We start from the raw sequence: 19047 nt of genomic DNA on the forward strand, positions 1-19047 counted from the left end.
TGGGTCACCAGGGAAGTCCCTGGATGCTTCTTGAAGGGAACAAAAAGAAATAGAGCAACAACATATGGTCTCCACATTGCTGTTCTATTAAACTTAGTCTCTCTCTCTTTGTCTCTTTCTCTCCTGTGAGAATTTTAAAAGATTTAACATGAGCCAAGTGAAATTTTGTGCATAATAACATCAGATCTGAAACACGCAGGCGTGCTCTGGTTTCCTGTTTCTTTTCTCCCTGTGCTGTTTCCACCATGTCTGCTGTTGGTTCTGGGGTAGTAGCTTCTCCTCCATCTGCTCTCATCAAATCAGCCCTGTTACCTTATTCCTGGGAGGTTGTAAGGGAGCTGAGACCCTCTCAGGGTCTCACATCTCTGGGTCTCCAGAGAATAGGACTGCGCATCTCTGGGTCTGGGAGCATCTTTTATTAAAAAATATTGTTGATAGCACTGATCTCTGCCTTTCTATTCAGACAATGAGTGAAGGAAAAAGAAAAGGTAACATTTGATGTGGAATATTTCTTTGAATCATGGTTTTGCCATTCTACTCAAATAAGCTTTGAGGACCTATTTAAAATAAGGATGTACTCCCTTGTTTGTTTTATATCCTTTCTAAAGATGCTGCTGCCAGGAGGCTATGGTTCAGCTTTTTCTAATCTTAATGCAGTTTATATGTACTAAGTAGTCTTTAAGTATTTACGTGCTATCATCTCATTTAGTGATGGTTTTTTAATATGGAATAAATAGTGTGTCAAGGTGATTAAAAAGAAAACCCCATTCTGTCCAAAGTATTTAGTAAAAGTTATAGTTTCTTGACTTGTGACTTAAATAGCACTTAAAATGGGTTCACTATGGTATCATTAGAAACCTATAGGCATAAATATAACTTATTTGTACCATCATATCAGATCAGTCGCTCAGTCATGTCCGACTCTTTGCGACCCCATGAATTGCAGCATGCCAGGCCTCCCTGTCCATCACCAACTCCCAGAGTTCACCGAGACTCACGTCCATCGAGTCAGAGATGCCATCCAGCCATCTCATCCTCTGTCGTCCCCTTCTCCTCCTGCCCCCAATCCCTCCCAGCATCAGAGTCTTTTCCAATGAGATTTGTACCATAACTTGCACTAATAATGGCTATTGAACCTTTGAAATGTGGCCAGTTTGAATTGAGATTACTATAAGTAGAAAATGCCTTCCAGATTCCAAAGACTTAGTATGAAAAAAAGAATGTAAAATAGCTTCTTAATAATTCTTAATATTGATTACATATTAAAATTATTAATATTTTGATATATTAGGTTAAATATTAACGTTTCAGTTAACATTAAATTAAAATTAATATCAAATTAATTAATATTAAATAATGTTTAAAATTAACCTCACATATTCCTCTTTACTGGTTTTAATTTGGCTACTGTGCTGTGCTTAGTTAGTCAGTCATGTCCAATTCTTTGTGACCCTGTGGACTGTAGCCTGCCAGGCTCCTATATCCATGGGGATTCTCCAGGCAAGAATATTGGAGTGGGTTGCCATCCCCTCCTCCAGGGGAATCTTCCCAACCCAGGAATTGAACCCAGGTCTCCTGCACTGCAGGCTACTAGAAAATTTTAATCATGTATGGTTTGAATTATATTTCTATTGGCTGGTATGGAGTAAGCCTTACCAGTCTTTCCTCTGATTATTTCTTTTGCCCTGATTATCCCATTGCTCCTATTTTATATATAAAATATGTATATTTTTTATATATCTGTTTTTTAATAATTTCATATATCTGGTTTTTTTTAATGGGATTTTTTTAAACTGTTTATTTGGCGGGCGTGGGTCATGCCTAGTGGCATGTGGGTTGTTAGCTCCCTGACCAGGGGTCACACCCACACCCCTTGCATTGGAAGCACAGAGCTTTAACCAGTGGACCACCAAGAGAATCCCCTATATATCTGTTTCTTTCATAGGAAGTTTCCCCAAGGTAAGAGTGGGATATGGAATTCTTGCCAACCAGTCAAGCTAACTGTATTCCTGGCCAACTTCTGTTAGTTCTGCATTCATGGGGTCTTTCAAATTCACGCTCTCTTTTATTCCTATGGGAAGCCTAGTAATTCAGTTGGTAAAGAATCTGCCTGTAATGCAGGAGACCCAGGTTTGATCCCTGGGTGAGGAAGATTCCCTGAAGAAGAAAATGGCAACCCACTCCAATATTCCTCCCTGGGAACTCCCATGGACAGAGGAGCCTGGCTGGCTACAGTCCATGGGATTGCAAAGAATCAGACACGACTGAGCACACATGCATGTATCTGTCTAGGCTTCCTATTAGACCATAGTAAGCTCCTGGAGTATTGGTTTTATGTTTTCTCTCCCCTAGTATGTGGCATGGAATTGCACTCAACACAGAGGAAACAGTGAGTGAAGGAAGGAAGGAAATATGACTGTGTTTTTAAAATCTAGAGAAAGATTATGCTATGCACTTATTCTAATCAAGATAGATATACTGCATGTAACATACATGAGGGCATGCTTGTGTGCATGTCTTTGTCGAAGGCAAGTAGGTGAGAAATACTGCAGTTATGGTTGCTGGGGAGAAGGGATAGTTAGGAACTTTGGGAAGGTCGTGTACACACTGCTATATTTAAAATGTATAACCAACAAGAACCTACTGTACAGCACAGGGAACTCTGCTCAATGTTATGCAGCAGCCTGGATGGGAGGGGAATTTGGGGGAAAATGGATGCCTGTATATGTAAGGCTGAGCCCCTTTGCTGTCCACCTGACACTACCGCAACATTGTTAATTGGTCATACCTCAATAAAAAATGTCTTTGGTTTTGTATTGGGGTATATAAAATAAATAAAAATTAAATTTAAAAAAAAAGCACTGGACTGGAAAGTCAAGAAGGGTGGTTTAGTTTTAGGTCCTGTTGTCTATGCACTGCTGAAGTAAGATCATGTATGTGGCACTCCCCCACTCCGATCTACGTTTTGATACATAAGATCCTTTCTGGTCCTTGCAGACTGTCTTCTTATGGGGTCTGTGTCTTGACACCTCTTCTTCCCACAGGGCAGTGGCCAGTTTGAATACTCCCTTCATGCCGTCAAATCCCAAAGTGTCCACCATGGAGATCATCAAGGCCACCCCCACCTTCAATTACCAGCTCTACTTCCAGGAACCAGTAAGTTCAGGGCCCTGCCAGCCCACCGAGGGTTTTGTTCTTTCTCCTTCCTCCCTCCTTCTCCCTGATGGTCTGATCTGTGTCTGCCCTCTTGAGTTTTCTGTGGCTTCAGTGAGAAAGGTGTTTCACAAGAAGGCTTAGGTGAAGCTGAGCTCAGCTGGTCCTTCCTGAGTGATGGCAATTCTGCATGTGTGTGTGTGTGTGTGTATTTGGGATGTTGATGGAACAGCAGTGTGGTGGATGGGGTTCTCCTGCTTCTCTGAAATGGGGAAGCAGGGGGCTTGAGCATTCGTTTGGAGCCACCTCTTCTTAGTTCTCTGGCTAAGCAGCTGGTGAAACTCACCTCTAGTTGTGAACACCTCCTGGCTTCCTGCCTGGGACCTGATATTTCTGTGTACTGAGGAGTGATGTTTGTAGTTACAAACAGCACTGGAGCCTAAAAGATGGAGCCCCTGCAGATGTCCTTTGAGAGATGTGGGAGGCTTCTAGGTATCACCTGTGTGCCTCAAAGCCTAGGATGCCTTTCAGAGTTGCCTCCCAGGGTTTGGGTGCTGTGTGATCCATGTGGCTGCTTTCCACCTGTCCCTGGATTCCCTGAAAGCAACATCGTCCAGCCGGCCTGCCCCCCTGAAGCTGCCCTCATCTGATCCTTCTCCGTTTGTGGGCTCTGCACTCTGATGCCCAGCTATGTCTGGGTAATTCCAGAAAGGATAAAAATGCTCCCTAACACTCCAAAGAGAGAAGGATGGATCGAGTCTATTGATAAAGATCATGACAGCATCTCACCACATCTATCATCCAGCCTTTGCCTGTCTGCTACTCATGTGTGTGTGTTTGTGTGCGCGCGTGTGCGTGTGTGCGCTCAGTCACTAAGTTGTATCCGACTGTTTGCAACCCTATGGACTATAGCCTGTCAGGCTCCTCTGTCCATCAGATTTCCCAGGCAAGGAAACTGGAGTGGGTTGCCATTCCCTTCTCCAGGGGATCTTCCTGACCCAAGGATCTAACCCACGTCTCCTGGATCAGGCAGATCCCCTGGAGTTAGAAATGGCAACCCACTCCAGTATCCTTGCCTGGGAAATTCCGTGGACAGAGGAGCCTGGCAGACTACAGTCCGTGGGGTTCCAGAGGGAGACACAACTGAACATGCGCACACGCATGCAGTATCCCATTGTGTATTTGGCTCATGCATTCTTCCCTTGATGGACGCTTGGGTTGCAACTCCTGCTGTTTGGGTGCCTATTGGGCCAGGTAGTTCTGTTTGCATCATCACGTGGCCTTCTCTCCCATCTCTTCAGCTGAGCTGGCTCGAGGAGTCTTTCTCAGTGGCCAGAGACCAGATCCTCGACTGGGTCAGGATGCTGACCTTGCCTTGTTTGTCTTCAAAGCCCTCACACCTCCTCTTCAGCCACACTCAGAGGGAATTTGGACTTTATCTGTGCATCCTGTGCATCCAAGCAGGGAGGGGAGGGGCAACCCAGGATAAGCTCAAGGTCAGAGTGACCTCAGGGGAGGGGGAACGATGCTTACTAATAGCAGCCATTGTAGAGCAATGATTTTTGTTTCAAAGGTTATTACAGTCATTGTGGAAAAAATCAGTACCTTTATTGTTCTGTGGTCACTGTTTGGGGCTGGCTTTGTTCTTAAGGACAAAGCTTCTTGGCAGGGAAGTGTTCTATATTCAAATTAGTGATCTGACTACTAGAAGACCAGACTGAGTGAATTCGGTATCTGGGCCTGGTAGGATGGGCCCCAAGCTGGGTCTTAAGGAGAAACCATGGTGGCTGATGAGTCCCTCCAGCCTGTATACTCCCTGCTCAGTGAGGAAATGGACAAGCCCTGTATGCTTCTGTCTCTACACTCAGTTTTCTTATTTGAAAAAGGTGGGTCTGGTTGGATAGTTTTCATCCAGGTGATAGCTTTAAAGATAAGCTGAATTCAGGCCAATAAATAAAACACAGCATAAAGCAAGTCTTTGATTCAGGGGTGGGCACTGGGAGCCCTGGGCTTCCCATGTGGCACTAGAGGTAAAGAACCTGCCTGCCAGTGCAGGAGATGTAAGAGACTCAGGTTTGAACCCTGGGTCAGGAAGATCCCCTGGAGGAGGGCAAGGCAACGCACTCCAGTATTCTTGCCTGGAGAATCCCATGGACAGAGGAGCCTGGCGGGCTACCATCATAGGGTTGCAAAGAGTTGGACACGACTGAGTGACTCAGCATGCATGCAGGCACTGGGAGCCCCTCTTTCCCACCCTTTACCTACCCTGCACCACCACCACCACCCTCCTATCTCCCTACCACAGCTGCCACCTCTCTCCAGCCTGCAGGTGGCGTCTGTGAGCTCTCAGGTGTCCAGACTCCTGTCCCCAGCCCTCCCACCTCAAGTTCTTCGGAGCACCTCGAAATGTAGCTTAGACAAACGCCACGTTGAGATCCAGCTCTTTGAACTGTTAGCCAACATGTACTGTTCTGTCCTGGGAACTCGCCAAGTCTGGTGGAAACTCAAATCAAAAGCTGTGTTTTTCTTCTCAGGGAAGGGATTATAACCTTCACCTTTTTGTAGGAGGAAAAGGAGGAGGAGGAGAAGGCAGTGGCAGCTCAGGACAGCAAAGACAAATAGAATCTAGGTGACTTCAGTACGACCTGTTCCATTTGTTTTTAATCTTAAGATTCTGACCCTGGGGACATCTCAGCACGTCCAGTGTGTCCTGTTAACCCTGCCCTCTCCCAACCCCAACACTGCTTCCTCTTTATTTCTCCTTAGCAATGTATTTATATTTTATTTCTTTGGAGAAGATTTCATGGTGCCCAGGGGTGTCCATGTGTGTGTGTGTAAAACCATAGCTATGGGCAAATTTCAAGCACCAAACACACTTTCAGGTGTTTAACCAGCTGAGAAACTAGGGAATAGAGATAAAATGTGGGGGAAAATAATAGGTAATTAAGAGAGATGGTTTTGAGATAGAAGGAAGGAACCTTGACATCCACATCCACATTACTATCTACATCCACATTACCCTTGATGTTTAGAATCTTTCTTAATCCCTGATGCTGCTGCTGCTGCTAAGTCGCTTCAGTCATGTCCGACTCTGTGACCCCATAGACGGCAGCCCCCCAGGCTCCCCCATCCCTGGGATTCTCCAGGCAAGAACACTGGAGTGGGTTGCCATTTCCTTCTCCAATGCATGCAAGTGAAAAGGGAAAGTGAAGTCGCTCAGTCGTGTCCAACTCTTCTCGACCCCATGGACTGCAGCCTACCAGGCTCCTCCGTCCATGGGATTTTCCAGGCAAGAGTACTGCAGTGGGGTGCTATCGCCTTCTCCGTCTTAATCTCTAGAACACAGTAATTCCTTGAGCTACAGAGACTGCTTGTGGTTTGTTACATCATTTATTCTTTAGGTATTTCATGCTTGCTATCTGAAAAAAAAGTACCGAGTTGTCTAAAATAAAAAGTCAGATCCCGCTTCACTTCTGTAGAACTAGCTACTATGAATAGCTTGATGAGTATTTCCCAGATGTTTTAAAACTATGCTTTTAAGTGTACTTAAGCATATTGTTGTTCCCTCTCTCAGTCATGTACGACTCTTTGTGACCCCATGGACTGCAACACTCCAGGCTCCACTGTCCTTCACTATCTCCCGAAGTTTGCTCAAACTCATGTCCATTGAGTCAGTGATGCCAGTGATGCCATCCAACCATCTCGTTCTCTATTGCTCCCTTCTCCTCCTGTCCTGAATCTTTCCCAGCATCAGGGTCTTTTCCAGTGAGTCATCTCTTCCCATCAGGTGACCAAAGTATTGGAGCTTCAGTGTCAATCCTTCCAGTGAATATTCAGGGTTGATTTCCTTTAGGATTGACTGGTTTGATCTCCTCGCTGTCCGAGGGACTCTCAAGAGTCTTTTCCATCACCACAGTTCGAAAGCATCAATTCTTTGGCGCTCAGCCTACTTTATGGTCCAACTCTCACATCTGTACTTGACTAGTAGAAAAACTATACAGACCTTTGTTGGCAAAGTAATGCCTCTGGTTTTCAGTACATTGTCTGGGTTTGTCCACCATGGAAGTCCCAGAAATGCAAAATCTTATTCGAGTCAAAGTGAGGACTGTAATCCAGAAACAGTCTCTCAGAAAATTCTGAGAACTGTCCTACTGATTAGAGGTCTAGACACAGTTACACTTTTTGAGACAGAGGGCTGTATATTAAATGATGTCTTATCAACAGTTTACACAATCTAGTGAGTCATCATGGTTCATCGTGGCCCCTTACAAGGTCAAGGTTTTCTTTTAAGGAGTTGTCTTGTTGATGTGAGAAGAATGTTGTTCTTTATGGTTGAGCAGGTATTTCTGCTGATGGGGGTTTGTTCCATGTCTAATGCAGATACACAGTGCACAGTGTTGGGGGAGAGGAGGCTGAAAGTCACAGAAAAAAATTTTATGTCTAAATTATTCTTGTCCTGCCATCAGTTCAGTTCAGTTCAGTCGCTCAGTCGTGTCCGACTCTTTGCGACCCCATCAACTGCAGCACGCCAGGCCTCCCTGTCCATCGCCAACTCCAGGAGTCCACCCAAACCCATGTCCATCGAGTCGGTGATGCCATCCAACCATCTCATCCTCTGTCATCCCCTTCTCCTGCTCTCAATCTTTCCCAGCATCAGAGTCTTTCAAATGAGTCAGCTCTTCGCATCAGGTGGCCAAAGTATTGGAGTTTCAGCTTCAACATCAGTCCTTCCAATGAACACCCAGGACTGACCTCCTTTAGGATGGACTGGGTGGATCTCCTTGCAGTCCAAGGGACTCTCACGAGTCTTCTCCAACACCACAGTTCAAAAGCATCCATTCTTCGGCACTCAGCTCTCTTTATAGTCCAACTCTCACATCCATACATGACCACTGGAAAAACCATAGCCTTGACTAGACAGACCTTTGTTGGCAAAGTAATGTCTCTGCTTTTCAATATGCTGTCCAGGTTGGTCATAACTTTTCTTCCAAGGAGTAAGCGTCTTTTAATTTCATAGCTGCAATCACCATCTGCAGTGATTTTGGAGCCCAGAAAAATAAAATCAGCCACTGTTTCCACTGTTTCCCCATCGATTTGCCATGAAGTGATGGGGTCGGATGCCATGATCTTAGTTTTCTGAATGTTGAGTTTTAAGCCAACTTTTTCACTCTCCTCTTTCACTTTTATCAAGAAGCTCTTTAGTTCTTCTTCACTTCCTGCCATAAAATCTGCATTTTCTTTCACTTTCTTTGGTGAATAGGAGCTTACAGTAGAGGGCAAAAAAATAAAAGCCACAATCCATGTGGTCATTTAGAAGACATTCCCACCAAAGACAATTCTTATGCAATCAAATAACTTTTAACTGTTAGGTAGTTAGAATAGGAAAAAGGAGTCCAAAATGGTGGTGGCTAAAAGACAAAGAAAGGGAAAAGCCCTTGAAAATGGAACAAAAGAAAATCCAAGTCACTTTTAACTATGGAGGTAATAATAACAACAATAATAATCACCATTTATTGGCATCTCTCCTACGTATACTCTTCCAGGCATGATCAGAAACAGGCATTATCTCCTGTTATCCTTATAAAACTCCCATTTTACAGATGAGGAAACTGAGGCTCTGGAAGATTAAGTTGCCCAGTTAATAAGGAGAAGTAGTGGGGCTGCCCTGGTGGCTCAGACAGATAAGAATCTGCCTGCAATACAGGAGACCCAAATTCTATCCCTGGATTGGGAAGATCCACTGGAGAGGGGAATGGCAACCCACTCCAGTGTTCTTGCCTGGAGAACTGCACAGACAGAGGAGCCTGGAGGGCTACAGTCCATGGGGTTGCAAACAGTTGGACCCAACTAAGTGATTAGCACTTGCAGTGGGGCTTGAAACCTTGTTTGTTAGATTCCAAAGTTCATCCTTTAATTCTTCTGATCAGGAGCACAAAGGGAGGAGCCCCATACAGTGGACTAACAGGAGGCTTGTCATTGGTCTGTGGGACTTAAAAATAGAGTAACACCTTTTGTAAATTACAGAGAGCCCGAGAATATCAACAGACCACACCACCAGAGTACAAATGCTCTTATCTCCCCTTCTGGCCCTCACCTTTGTCCTCATCACCCCTGTTGATCTGATATGCTTTCATGTGGGTGGACAGACTTATTTACCTTTGTGTTCTCTTTGATTTTCTGGTTGACCCTTTTGATATTCATTTGCTCTTTTACGGACTGTTTGAGCTCTGCAGCCTGTCCAGACCTCTGACCCCGTGGAGATTCCTCCACATGCTGAGACATATCCCAAGCTCATGAACACCAAGCTGTTTCCCAGATGGGGGCTGTTCACAATAAATAAGAATGATGGGGCTTCCCTACTGGCTCAGTGGTAAAGAATCCACTTGCCAATGCAGGAGACACAGGTTCGACCCTGATCCAGGAAGATCCCACATGCTGCAGAGCAGCTAAGCGCATGGGCCACAACTACTGACCCAGCACTTTAGAGCCTGGGAGCCGCAACTGCTGAACCCACATGCTGCAAGCGTGGAAGCTTGGGCGCCCTAGAGCCTGTGCTCCACACAAGAGAAGCCACCACGATGAGAAGCCTATACACTGCCACAGGAGAGTAGCCTCTGGGGGCTTGTCGCAACTAGAGAAAAGCCTGAGCAGCAATGAAGACCCAGCACAGTCAAAAATAAAATAAATAAATAAGAGAGCAAAGAAACCAATAAAAAGAAAAAAGAAGAAGAAGAAGAATGATGACCTGTGGTAACATGCGGGGCCTTTATTGAGCACATAAAATGCACTGCCTTCCATGGCTATTTCTGGCCCCAACATTCATCACATCACTGAAGGCCACGATTGATTCTCCATCGTGATGGAATCCTATGCTTGTCAAAGGATTGTGATTAACATGCCAACATTGCTTTCATCAGAAAACCTCAAACTGCTGACGCAGCGCTGCTTGATGATAAATGTTTCCTTGCCTGTAGTGCCGCTCTCTTGTAAATCCAGAGCTCTCATGATATGCAACCTACAGAATAAACAAGTGCAGGGTAGCAGGACCTCTTTAAGTGTGCAGGGTCTGAGGGCCACCAGCACCCTTTGCCAGCTTGGCTTACAGGACCCTCCTCTTAAAACAGAGCAGGACCCTATTAGGGTCCTTGCCCCAAGCCCACCCATATCATCTGCCAGCCTTTTGTCTGTGGAAAACTGTAGTCAGAGAATAAGTTTAATCAGACAAGTAAGAAACAGTTAAAACAAAGGAAAAGAGTCAAAAGAAACCAAATAACAGTAATGTACTCATTAAGCATAGTTGAGGACCTTTAGTTCTTTCTCAAGGGCTATAGATAATATTCTGAGTCATCTCCTGTTAAGTTGTCTTGTAGATACTGAAATCCCAGGTTGAAGATGTTAACTACATGATGACCAAACTATAGCCATGACATAAGCTGCCACAATTCCAAGAACTGAGCTCAAAGAAATGGAAACAAATGGACCCTGGAACTGACTGTACCTAAAACAATCAAGATGATGCTGGTTGGACCACCGATGACCAATTTGAAAGGTGACTGTCAGAGCTGACTGTGCTGTTTCTGCATATAGTTCCCCCACCTTCTGTCTATAAAAGCTCTTGCCCACTGGTTGCCAGTGGGGGTGGGGGAGTCAGCCTTTGGACAGACATCTGCCACCCTCCCTCTCCAGTTGTCAACATCTGAAATGAAGCAAACTTTCCTTTCCACCAATCTGGCCTGTTTATTGGCTTTTGAGCAGCAAGCAGCCAGACCCCACACCCTCCTTTCGGCAACACTCTCTGGGAATGTTACTAGCAGGAGACGAATAAACCTTTCACCACATCCAGTTTCTGGTCCATCCAGGACCAGTCACAGATGCCCCCCGGAGTGGATGTTTTCCTGCTTTCTCAGGGTGGACCACGGAGAGCACATGAAAGACCCTGTAGGATCCAGGAAGAGCAGAGCTGTTTTATTGTGATGAGGGATGTGGGGCTTCAAGGAGAAGGCAGGGTTTGGTACAGGGTTTGATTTGGCCTGGAAATGACCAAAGAATCAGATATGGATGAAAGAGTCCAAGGTACAACTTGACCTCCCATGTGGCGGGAAGAACTGGGAGCACAAATGATATGCATCCCAGCTCCTTAGCCAAAGACACCTTACTGTCCTGTTCTTGGGGAGACAACCTGGGTCCAAATCAAAGGAGTTGGTTTTGACGTTACCATGGCAATTCGAGACCCGTGGATGGAACCGCCCTTGGCTTCTAGGCCTCCTCCAAACCCTCCTCTTCCCCTCACCACCCTTCAGCCCCCAACACTTCATTCCTGCCCCAGTCTATAATAATAAAGTGATTATTATAAGAACTACATTCTCGTTGTAAAAATTTAGAATAAGAGAAAAAAAGTGATAGCCATAAACCTATCTCCCAGGTTCAGGGTGGGGTGGAGGGGACCTCTGTCAGAATCTCATATTTTATTTGAAGCTTTAAAAAAAAATGTTTTCAATATGAAAATTCAAAATCATGCACTTCTGACGAATCTTGGGCTGAATGGGACAGAGGTCATGGGCTTCTTGCTTTGGGTCAGATAGGTTTCCGAGATCTCTGCCGCATCTTTCATTTTGCTTTCTTGATTGTTTTAGGGAGTGGCTGAGGCTGAACTGGAAAAGAACCTGAGTCGGACTTTCAAAAGCTTCTTCAGATCAAATGATGAGGTGAGGAATGCGGGGCGTGGGGTGGGTTTTCAGCAGAAAGTGGGAGCTGCAGGGGTGCAGGTCCCCAGATGCCTCCCGCGGGAGGATGCGGGGATGGGAGGATGGGGGTGTCAGGGTCTGGCAGTTAGCAACTGGCCTTCTTTTCTTTGACTTCTGTGGTCAGGGTGATTGGGGTCCTCACTCCCACTGGTCCCTTCATTATAATGGGGAAAGGTCTGGTCCTGACTGAAACACACCAGGAAGGCTTTGAAACATATGTATATATAGATGAGATGGTTGGATGGCATCACCGACTTGATGGACATGAGTTTGAGCAAGCTCTAGGAGCTGGTCAAACAGGGTTGGTCAGACAGGGAAGCCTAGTGTGCTACAGTCCACAGGGTCTCAAAGAGTCGGACACGACTGAGTAACTGAACTGAACTGATCATAATGGTGACAGTTAAGAAATTATTACCATTATCATTTTCATATGCATGATTGCTTATGAAGGTACAGAATGAGTTGATGCTTCTAACTCTTTTCTGGAGCAACGCAAGAGCCCAGACTGCTTTATCGTGGTAATCCCACTGTCCCGTCTTATGTGTTAGGAGTCACTGTTGCTTTGCCTGGTCAGTGCCTGCTCAGATGTCCCGATTTTTGCCAGTTTCTTTGCTGAGTACTTCTGGCACCTCACTCTTTGATATTCAGTTCAGTTTCTTTCTTCCTGAAGTACCTTCTTTTGTAGTTTTTTCAATAAGTTTGTTAGGAATAAACTCATCATATTTTGGCCTAGAAAATATCTTTATTTTGCTCTTAGGCCCGAGGAACAGTTTATCAGAGCATTCTAGGTTGACAATTATTTTCTTCTAGAAACTTCTATCACTGATTGTAAGAAATCGGTCTCAAGTCTACCTTCTGTGTATTATTTGTCTTTTAGTCATGTCTGATCCACAGTTTAACCCATCTTTGAGGTTTTAATTTCAGTGAACAGTTTTTTTTTTTTTTTTAATTTTTGAAAGTTGTATTTGATTATTTTTCAAAGCATTCAGATCTCTGTCCATAGAGTCTTGGTTCTAGTCTTGTTGTTCTGTTCCTTCTTCTATCTTAGTCTGACTCCACGTGACCCCATGGTCTGTCCATGGAATTCTCCAGGCAAGAATACTGGAGAGGGTTGCCATTGCCTTCTCCAGGGGATCTTCCCCACCTGGGTATTGAATCTGGGTCTCCTGCACTACAGGCAAATTCTTTACTATCTGAGCCACCAGGGAAGCCACATTAATCATCTTAAGCATACTCATTTTTTCTTCTCTCTCTGTTCAGGTTCTATTAGTATTCTTGAAGAGTCTTGTTTACTGTCTGCTTTGCTTTCTGTCTCTTGCAGTGGGGCCTTATTGTGTATGTGGGGGTAGTGGAGAGAGTTCCATAATTTTGGTTTGCGAGCTCATCTTCAGTAGCACTTAATCTGCTCCAACCTGCTTCAGATGACATGGAGGAAATGCCCTTCCTGGGTGGTCCAGCATTTATTGCTCCTGCCAGGCCTCCTGGTAGAATTTACCAGCCCAGGCTCCCTTTCGCTACTGTAGTGTTTTACATCACTTACTGGGGCTTTCCAGATCTCACAGTGTGGATTCAAACTCAAATACATGCAAAGGCAGACTTGTAGCTGTGAATTCCTAGGGAAGTGTTTTTAGCATCTTCTTAGTATCAAACTGAATAGACAGCTCCCTTGATTTCTCTCTATCATGATGGGTGGGTTTTTCCTGCTGCTGCTGCTAAGTCACTTCAGTTGTATCCAACTCTGTGGGACCCCAGGCTCCTCTGACCACGGGATTCTCTAGGCAAGAATACTGGAGTGGGTTGCCATTTCCTTCTCCAGGTTTTTCCTAGTCCACCCTTTAACTGATGACCCCAGATTAACTCTGTGGATGGTGGGGACAATCTCATTTTTAACTTCCCATCTGCCATAGACCTAAGGCCTAATCTCTTGTTCCTATTGGTTGGTACACCCAGGTTTTTACGTTACCAAGACCTGCAAGCACCCAGGAGCAGCTGTAACCTGGAGCTTGCTGGGAGCTGTCTCTACTCTGACCACTCAGGACCCGCCTAGCAATCCTGGGCATTTAGAATATTTGTGTGGTCTGCTGGCACTCACAGGGCTTTTAGATGCCCTGTTCATACGTATTTCCTTTGCTTGACCCATGACGTTGTTTCTAACTTTTCTCCCTCCAGACTTTCATCACAGTGAGCAGAACCTGTGAAATGGGTAAGAGACATTCTCAGGAGGGAAGGGAAACAGGAGGGGCCATGGCAGGAACCAGATGAACGTTTAATGATTGTTTCTCCATCTGCCGGCTGCGGGCAGAAGCAGTCACCTGCCAGCCTGAACTCTGACATGCTTAACATAGAACCTCTGCTGGTGAATCACATTTACCCTGACCCAGGGTGACCATGAGGCCCCAGCTTCCGTTTACCCACAGAGTTTTAGAGCCAAGAGCTTGGAGAACTCTCAGAGCTTGTCAAAGCATCCTCTACTGATTAGGACAGAGACCCAAGATAGAACCTGACCTCTGTATGGTCACCTGGTCCAGGTAAGGAGGAAATCAGGCCACACCCCAGCCAGGTCACTTCTGTCACAATTCCCTGGCCTCCCCTCCATCAAGCTCTGTTCCAACAGCCCCTGTTCTCTCTCCCAGTTTGGAAATAAGCAAGGAGCCAGAGCCAGAAGCAGACCAAGTGCTCATCCCCTCAGCTTCTGGATCCAGCACTGTTTCCAGAGAACCTTGCTTGACTCCAAGCCTGTGACTTTGCCATGATTCCCTTGTATTTTGTATTAATGATGATGATGGCTACCACTTGTTTGAGCACCTACTCTGTGCATCAGACACTGGGCTAGCCCTTTTTAGATATATTGTTTATCATCCTCATGACATCCCTGAAAACTCTCACTATTATCTCTGTTCTACAGATGAGAAAAATGAGTCTTACAAGAGTGCCAGAGTTTGTCCAAAGTGGCCAGGCTGGGGTTAAACTCCTGTCACTGGTCAGGAACACCTCTCCCTTCCCTCCCTTCACCCCTTTACTCATTCACATGGTCACTGATTCATTCCTTCATTCCTCAAACATTTAAAGTGTACACTTGGTGTAAAAGCAGGAGCAGGTATCCAAACCCATGGGAAAGCGTCTTTGCCCTCAGGGAGTCCCAGTCTGTTTTTTAAAATTTATTTATTTTTAACTGGAGGATGATTGCTTTACAATATTGTGCTGACTTCTGCCATATAGTCTCTTAAGGAGGCAAAGAGCACCCTAATAAGACAAGGAGAGGTGGTGGAGGGTCTCAAGAGACACCAAAGTGTTGTAACTCAGACATCTGACCCCGGGGAGGGGCTGGCGGTGAAGAACAATGGAAAGGGGATGGTGAAGAAACAAGTGGCTTTTTGCAGGAGGACTCCTTGTGAACACCCCAGAGGAGCCCACCCTCAGCAAGATGGTCACTGAGGAGGACATCCAGTTCTATGTGCAGGAGTTCAAGAAGTCTGGTTTCAGGTAAAGAGGACAGCACCCCGAACGCAGGAGAGAGAAGGTGGGCAGACAGCTTCTTCTACTCACACGGTGCAGGGCGAAGCCCGGAGATCCTCCAGCTCATCAGCCCTCTTGAATGTCTGGCTAGCCTCTGCTTGAATGCTTCCAGTGTCAGGAGGCTCTTTACTGACGACGCTCAGTCTGCTCTAGTTTGGAGAGTTTAGTTTGTTCTCCCTTATGCTTAGGAGTCCCTTCAGAGCACACGTTTTTAGCTTTTTTTCAGTCGTGATCTCAGTGAGGATCAGAAGACAGTTCTGAGTTCTTACTTCAAAAGAACACAAAAACCCACGTAAACTCAAAACTGCATACATATTTCTGAAGTGGGTAGCAATTTAGGAGCCTCAGACTGGGGCATAGATGTGCTATAGAAAGGAGCGTAGAAGGCTATCTGCTCCAGCCCCTCCTCTCACAGGAGGGAAACTTAGAAGCCCCGAAGTATTAGAAGCCCACTCCAGGACTCTTGCCCAGAAAATCCTCTGGACAGAGGAGCCTGGCAGCCTATGGTCCATGGGGTCTCAAAGAGCCGGACACAATTGAGCACACCACCCACACACACTTGGGGCTTCCCTGGTGGCTTAGTGGTAAGGAATCTGCCTGCAATGCAGGAGACTCAGGAGACATGGGTTTGATCCCTGGGTCAGGAAAATACCCTGGAGGAGGGCATGGCAACCTACTCCAGTCTTCTTGCTGGGAGAATCCCGTGGACAGAGGAGCCTGGCTACCGTCCATGGAGACAACTGAAACGTGCATGCTGAAAGGACACGTGGCTTGTCTAGGGTCTTTCCAGGCCTCGTTTACACTGGAGAAGTCTCAAGGGCCCAACAGCACCAACCGCTACTGTGCCTGAGGACTGGGAGAATGTTCCAGGCACAGCCCTGGGGCCACCCTGCTAGTCCAGTGGAGACGCCTCAGCAACACTCACTGGTGTCCCATTAGGAGGAAGCATCTCCTCGTATCCCTTTTCTGTGGGTTTCCTGGGGTAGGGGGAGTGGCTCTGGCTGGTGAGGCCACTAAACCAAGTTCCCCACCCTCTTCTGAGACAGCCCTGGGAGGAAGCGGAGAGTCCTGTGGGGCTGGCTTCTCTGTGTCCCCTAATGCTGGTTTCAGAGAGTGCCAGCTCCCAGTCCAGGGCCATGCCTGCACCAGGCTGTGCTCCACAAAGCCTGGCAGGCATATAGGGCACCAGGGCGTGACTCCTAGGCTGTGTTCTCGACCCCCTGCCAGAATCTTGGCTCTTCCTGGGAAGACTGGCTCTACGCCAAGCTGGTTGCTGGTGGGGTCTGTAACACAAACATCTACTAAAAGCTTTCCTTTTGTTATTTCCCAATCTGCCCCTCCCAGGGGGCCTCTAAACTGGTACCGAAACATGGACAAGAACTGGGAGTGGGGCTTCAAAGGCTCAGGGAGGAAGGTGAGTCCCACCCTGTTCTCTCCCAAGTCACCCTCGGGGCATCCATGGACACCACTTAGCTGGTCAGAGTTAGGGGTGGACAGACTGCCAGCTGCTCTGGGAAGCACCTCCACTGCAGAGTTTCTTCTTGGGACCTCTGTGTGGCTGCTTCTCTTGGAATGGCAGAGGGTGGGGCAGGGGGACAGGGGTCTGCCAGGTGACTTCACCCAGGTCTCCCAGTGGTGTCCCGGCTCAGGGTGCAGGTGGTCCAGGGCAACCCCCAGAGATCACAAGGTTGAAGCCCCCAGCTCACAGAAGGAGCATCATGTGCTTTCTGAGAGACAAGAGAGATAGGGCTTTAAGCCCTGGGTGTGTCACCTTGACCAAGTCAGCCTGAGTCTCAGTTTCCTCATTTGTCAAGCAGAAGACAGGTTTCCAATCTCCAGGTCAGCAAACGGAGTAATGGGGTCCCAGGTTTACACTCAGAGCATTAAAAATCTAAGGGAAATTGCATTTTCACCTTCCCCCGCTCATTCGGTAACCCCAGCCATCTCCTTGATTCAGGTGAAAATGAACATCCTCCATGTGCCAGGAACTGTACTAGACTTTGGGGCACCAGATGAATAAAACAAGGGCGGTCCAAACCTCTCGGGATCAGGTATTCAGTCAGGAGAACATGAAACATAGTAAAGAGCAGGTGGGGCAGGGATTTGCCTGGTGTTCCAGCGGCTGACTCCATGCTCCCAAATGCAGGCACCCAGGTTTGATCCCTGGCTAGGGAACTAGATCCCACATGCTGCAGCTACAAGTTCACATGTCACAACTAAATATCTGGGCTTCCCTGGTTTCTCAGATGGTAAAGAATCTGCCTGCAATGCAGGAGACCTGGGTTCTATCCCTGGGTCTGGAAGATCCCCTGGAGGAGCATGGCAACCTGCCATGCTTGCCTGGAGAATCCCATGAACAGAGGAGCTTACCAGTTTGCTGTTCATGGGGCTGCAGAAAGTCAGACTCGACTGAGCACATGTAACTAAAGATCCCATGTACTGCAACTAAGACCTGACAGCCAAATAAATAAAATTTAAAAAAAGAAAAAAGAACAGGATGGGCAGAAACTGCCTTGTAATCCCTGTGTGACCTTGGGCAAGGCACTTACCCACTCTGTTCTCTGTGGCTGCTTAAGATGGAAATGGCAAGAGTGGTGCCTTCCTCAGGATCTGTGTAAGGATACAGTGGGTTGATGCATATGAAATGCTGAGCTAGAACAATGCTTGATACATAGTAGTGGCTTAATTAATGCTCTTGAGCCAATCATCACTCTACTCTGTGATGGACAAAACCCCAGTGTGATCGGTAGATTCTCTCATAGCGTGAGGGATGAAGATGAGGTCTTTAGGGAGGTGAAGCCCAGGGATCTGAGGTTGGGGACCCCTTCTTCTGAGGTTTCCTTCCAGCTCTTCTCTCCCACCTCCTTCTACACCTCTACTATGCCTTCACATTTTCCCTTGGAACACTGTGGAGGGCGTCCCTCCACATCCCCCCACAGCAGCCTCAGGATTCATTTCAGCCACAAAGCCACCCCTGGGTCTTCACTCCTCAGAGGAGGGGGAGCAGTGAGAAGCACACAGCTCTGCATTGTAGGTAAAAAAAAAATAGTGCAAATTCCTTAACCAGAGACAATGAACACTGTCTGGAAGTTGTAATGGTGGCGTGAGAACAAGAATAAAGAGGGGCTCTCTCGATCTGGCAGTGCCCCATTTATCAGAGGACAAAAGTGAAGTCATTTTGCTGCCTCGAATGTCATGCTGGTCACCATGTTGGCTGCCCTTCTAAAGCATCCGTTCAATTCAAAGAAAAGAAATATTGATCTCCACCTATCCGAGGGCATCTTCCTCCTTCCTGGTGCCATTTGATTGGTTCCAGAAATATCAGTCCCTGGAGCAGACCACATGCATGTATTACACACACATACACGGAACCTGAGTGGTCACTACATGCCCAAATCCATCCAATTGAGAAAAACACAGTCTTTTCCTTCTCTGTGTCTCTTTTACTTTCACACAAAACACTGTCTTCTTTTTCAAAACAAACAAAATTATTTATTTATTTATTTGACTGGACCAGGTCTTAGGTGCGACATGTGGGGTCTAGTTCCCCAATCAGGGATCGAACCCAAGCCCTCTGTATCGGAAGCAGAGAGTTTTATCCACTGGACTGCCTGGGAAGTCCCCAAAACACTTT

General features: G+C 46.5%; 1 protein-coding gene across 2 annotated transcripts in view; it reads left to right on the forward strand.

Annotated features, from left to right (window-relative positions):
• EPHX2 (epoxide hydrolase 2) overlaps nucleotides 1-19047 on the forward strand; it is a 71174-nt gene that overhangs the window by 48390 nt on the left and 3737 nt on the right. For both annotated transcript variants that reach the window (XM_005210301.5, NM_001075534.1), the window contains 5 exon segments: nucleotides 3045-3156; nucleotides 11787-11858; nucleotides 14067-14100; nucleotides 15278-15380; nucleotides 16758-16827. In XM_005210301.5, coding sequence (XP_005210358.1) covers nucleotides 3045-3156; nucleotides 11787-11858; nucleotides 14067-14100; nucleotides 15278-15380; nucleotides 16758-16827 — 391 coding nt within the window.

Source organism: Bos taurus, chromosome 8 (assembly GCF_002263795.3).
Source record: "Bos taurus isolate L1 Dominette 01449 registration number 42190680 breed Hereford chromosome 8, ARS-UCD2.0, whole genome shotgun sequence".
Classification (NCBI taxonomy): Eukaryota; Metazoa; Chordata; class Mammalia; order Artiodactyla; family Bovidae; genus Bos; species Bos taurus.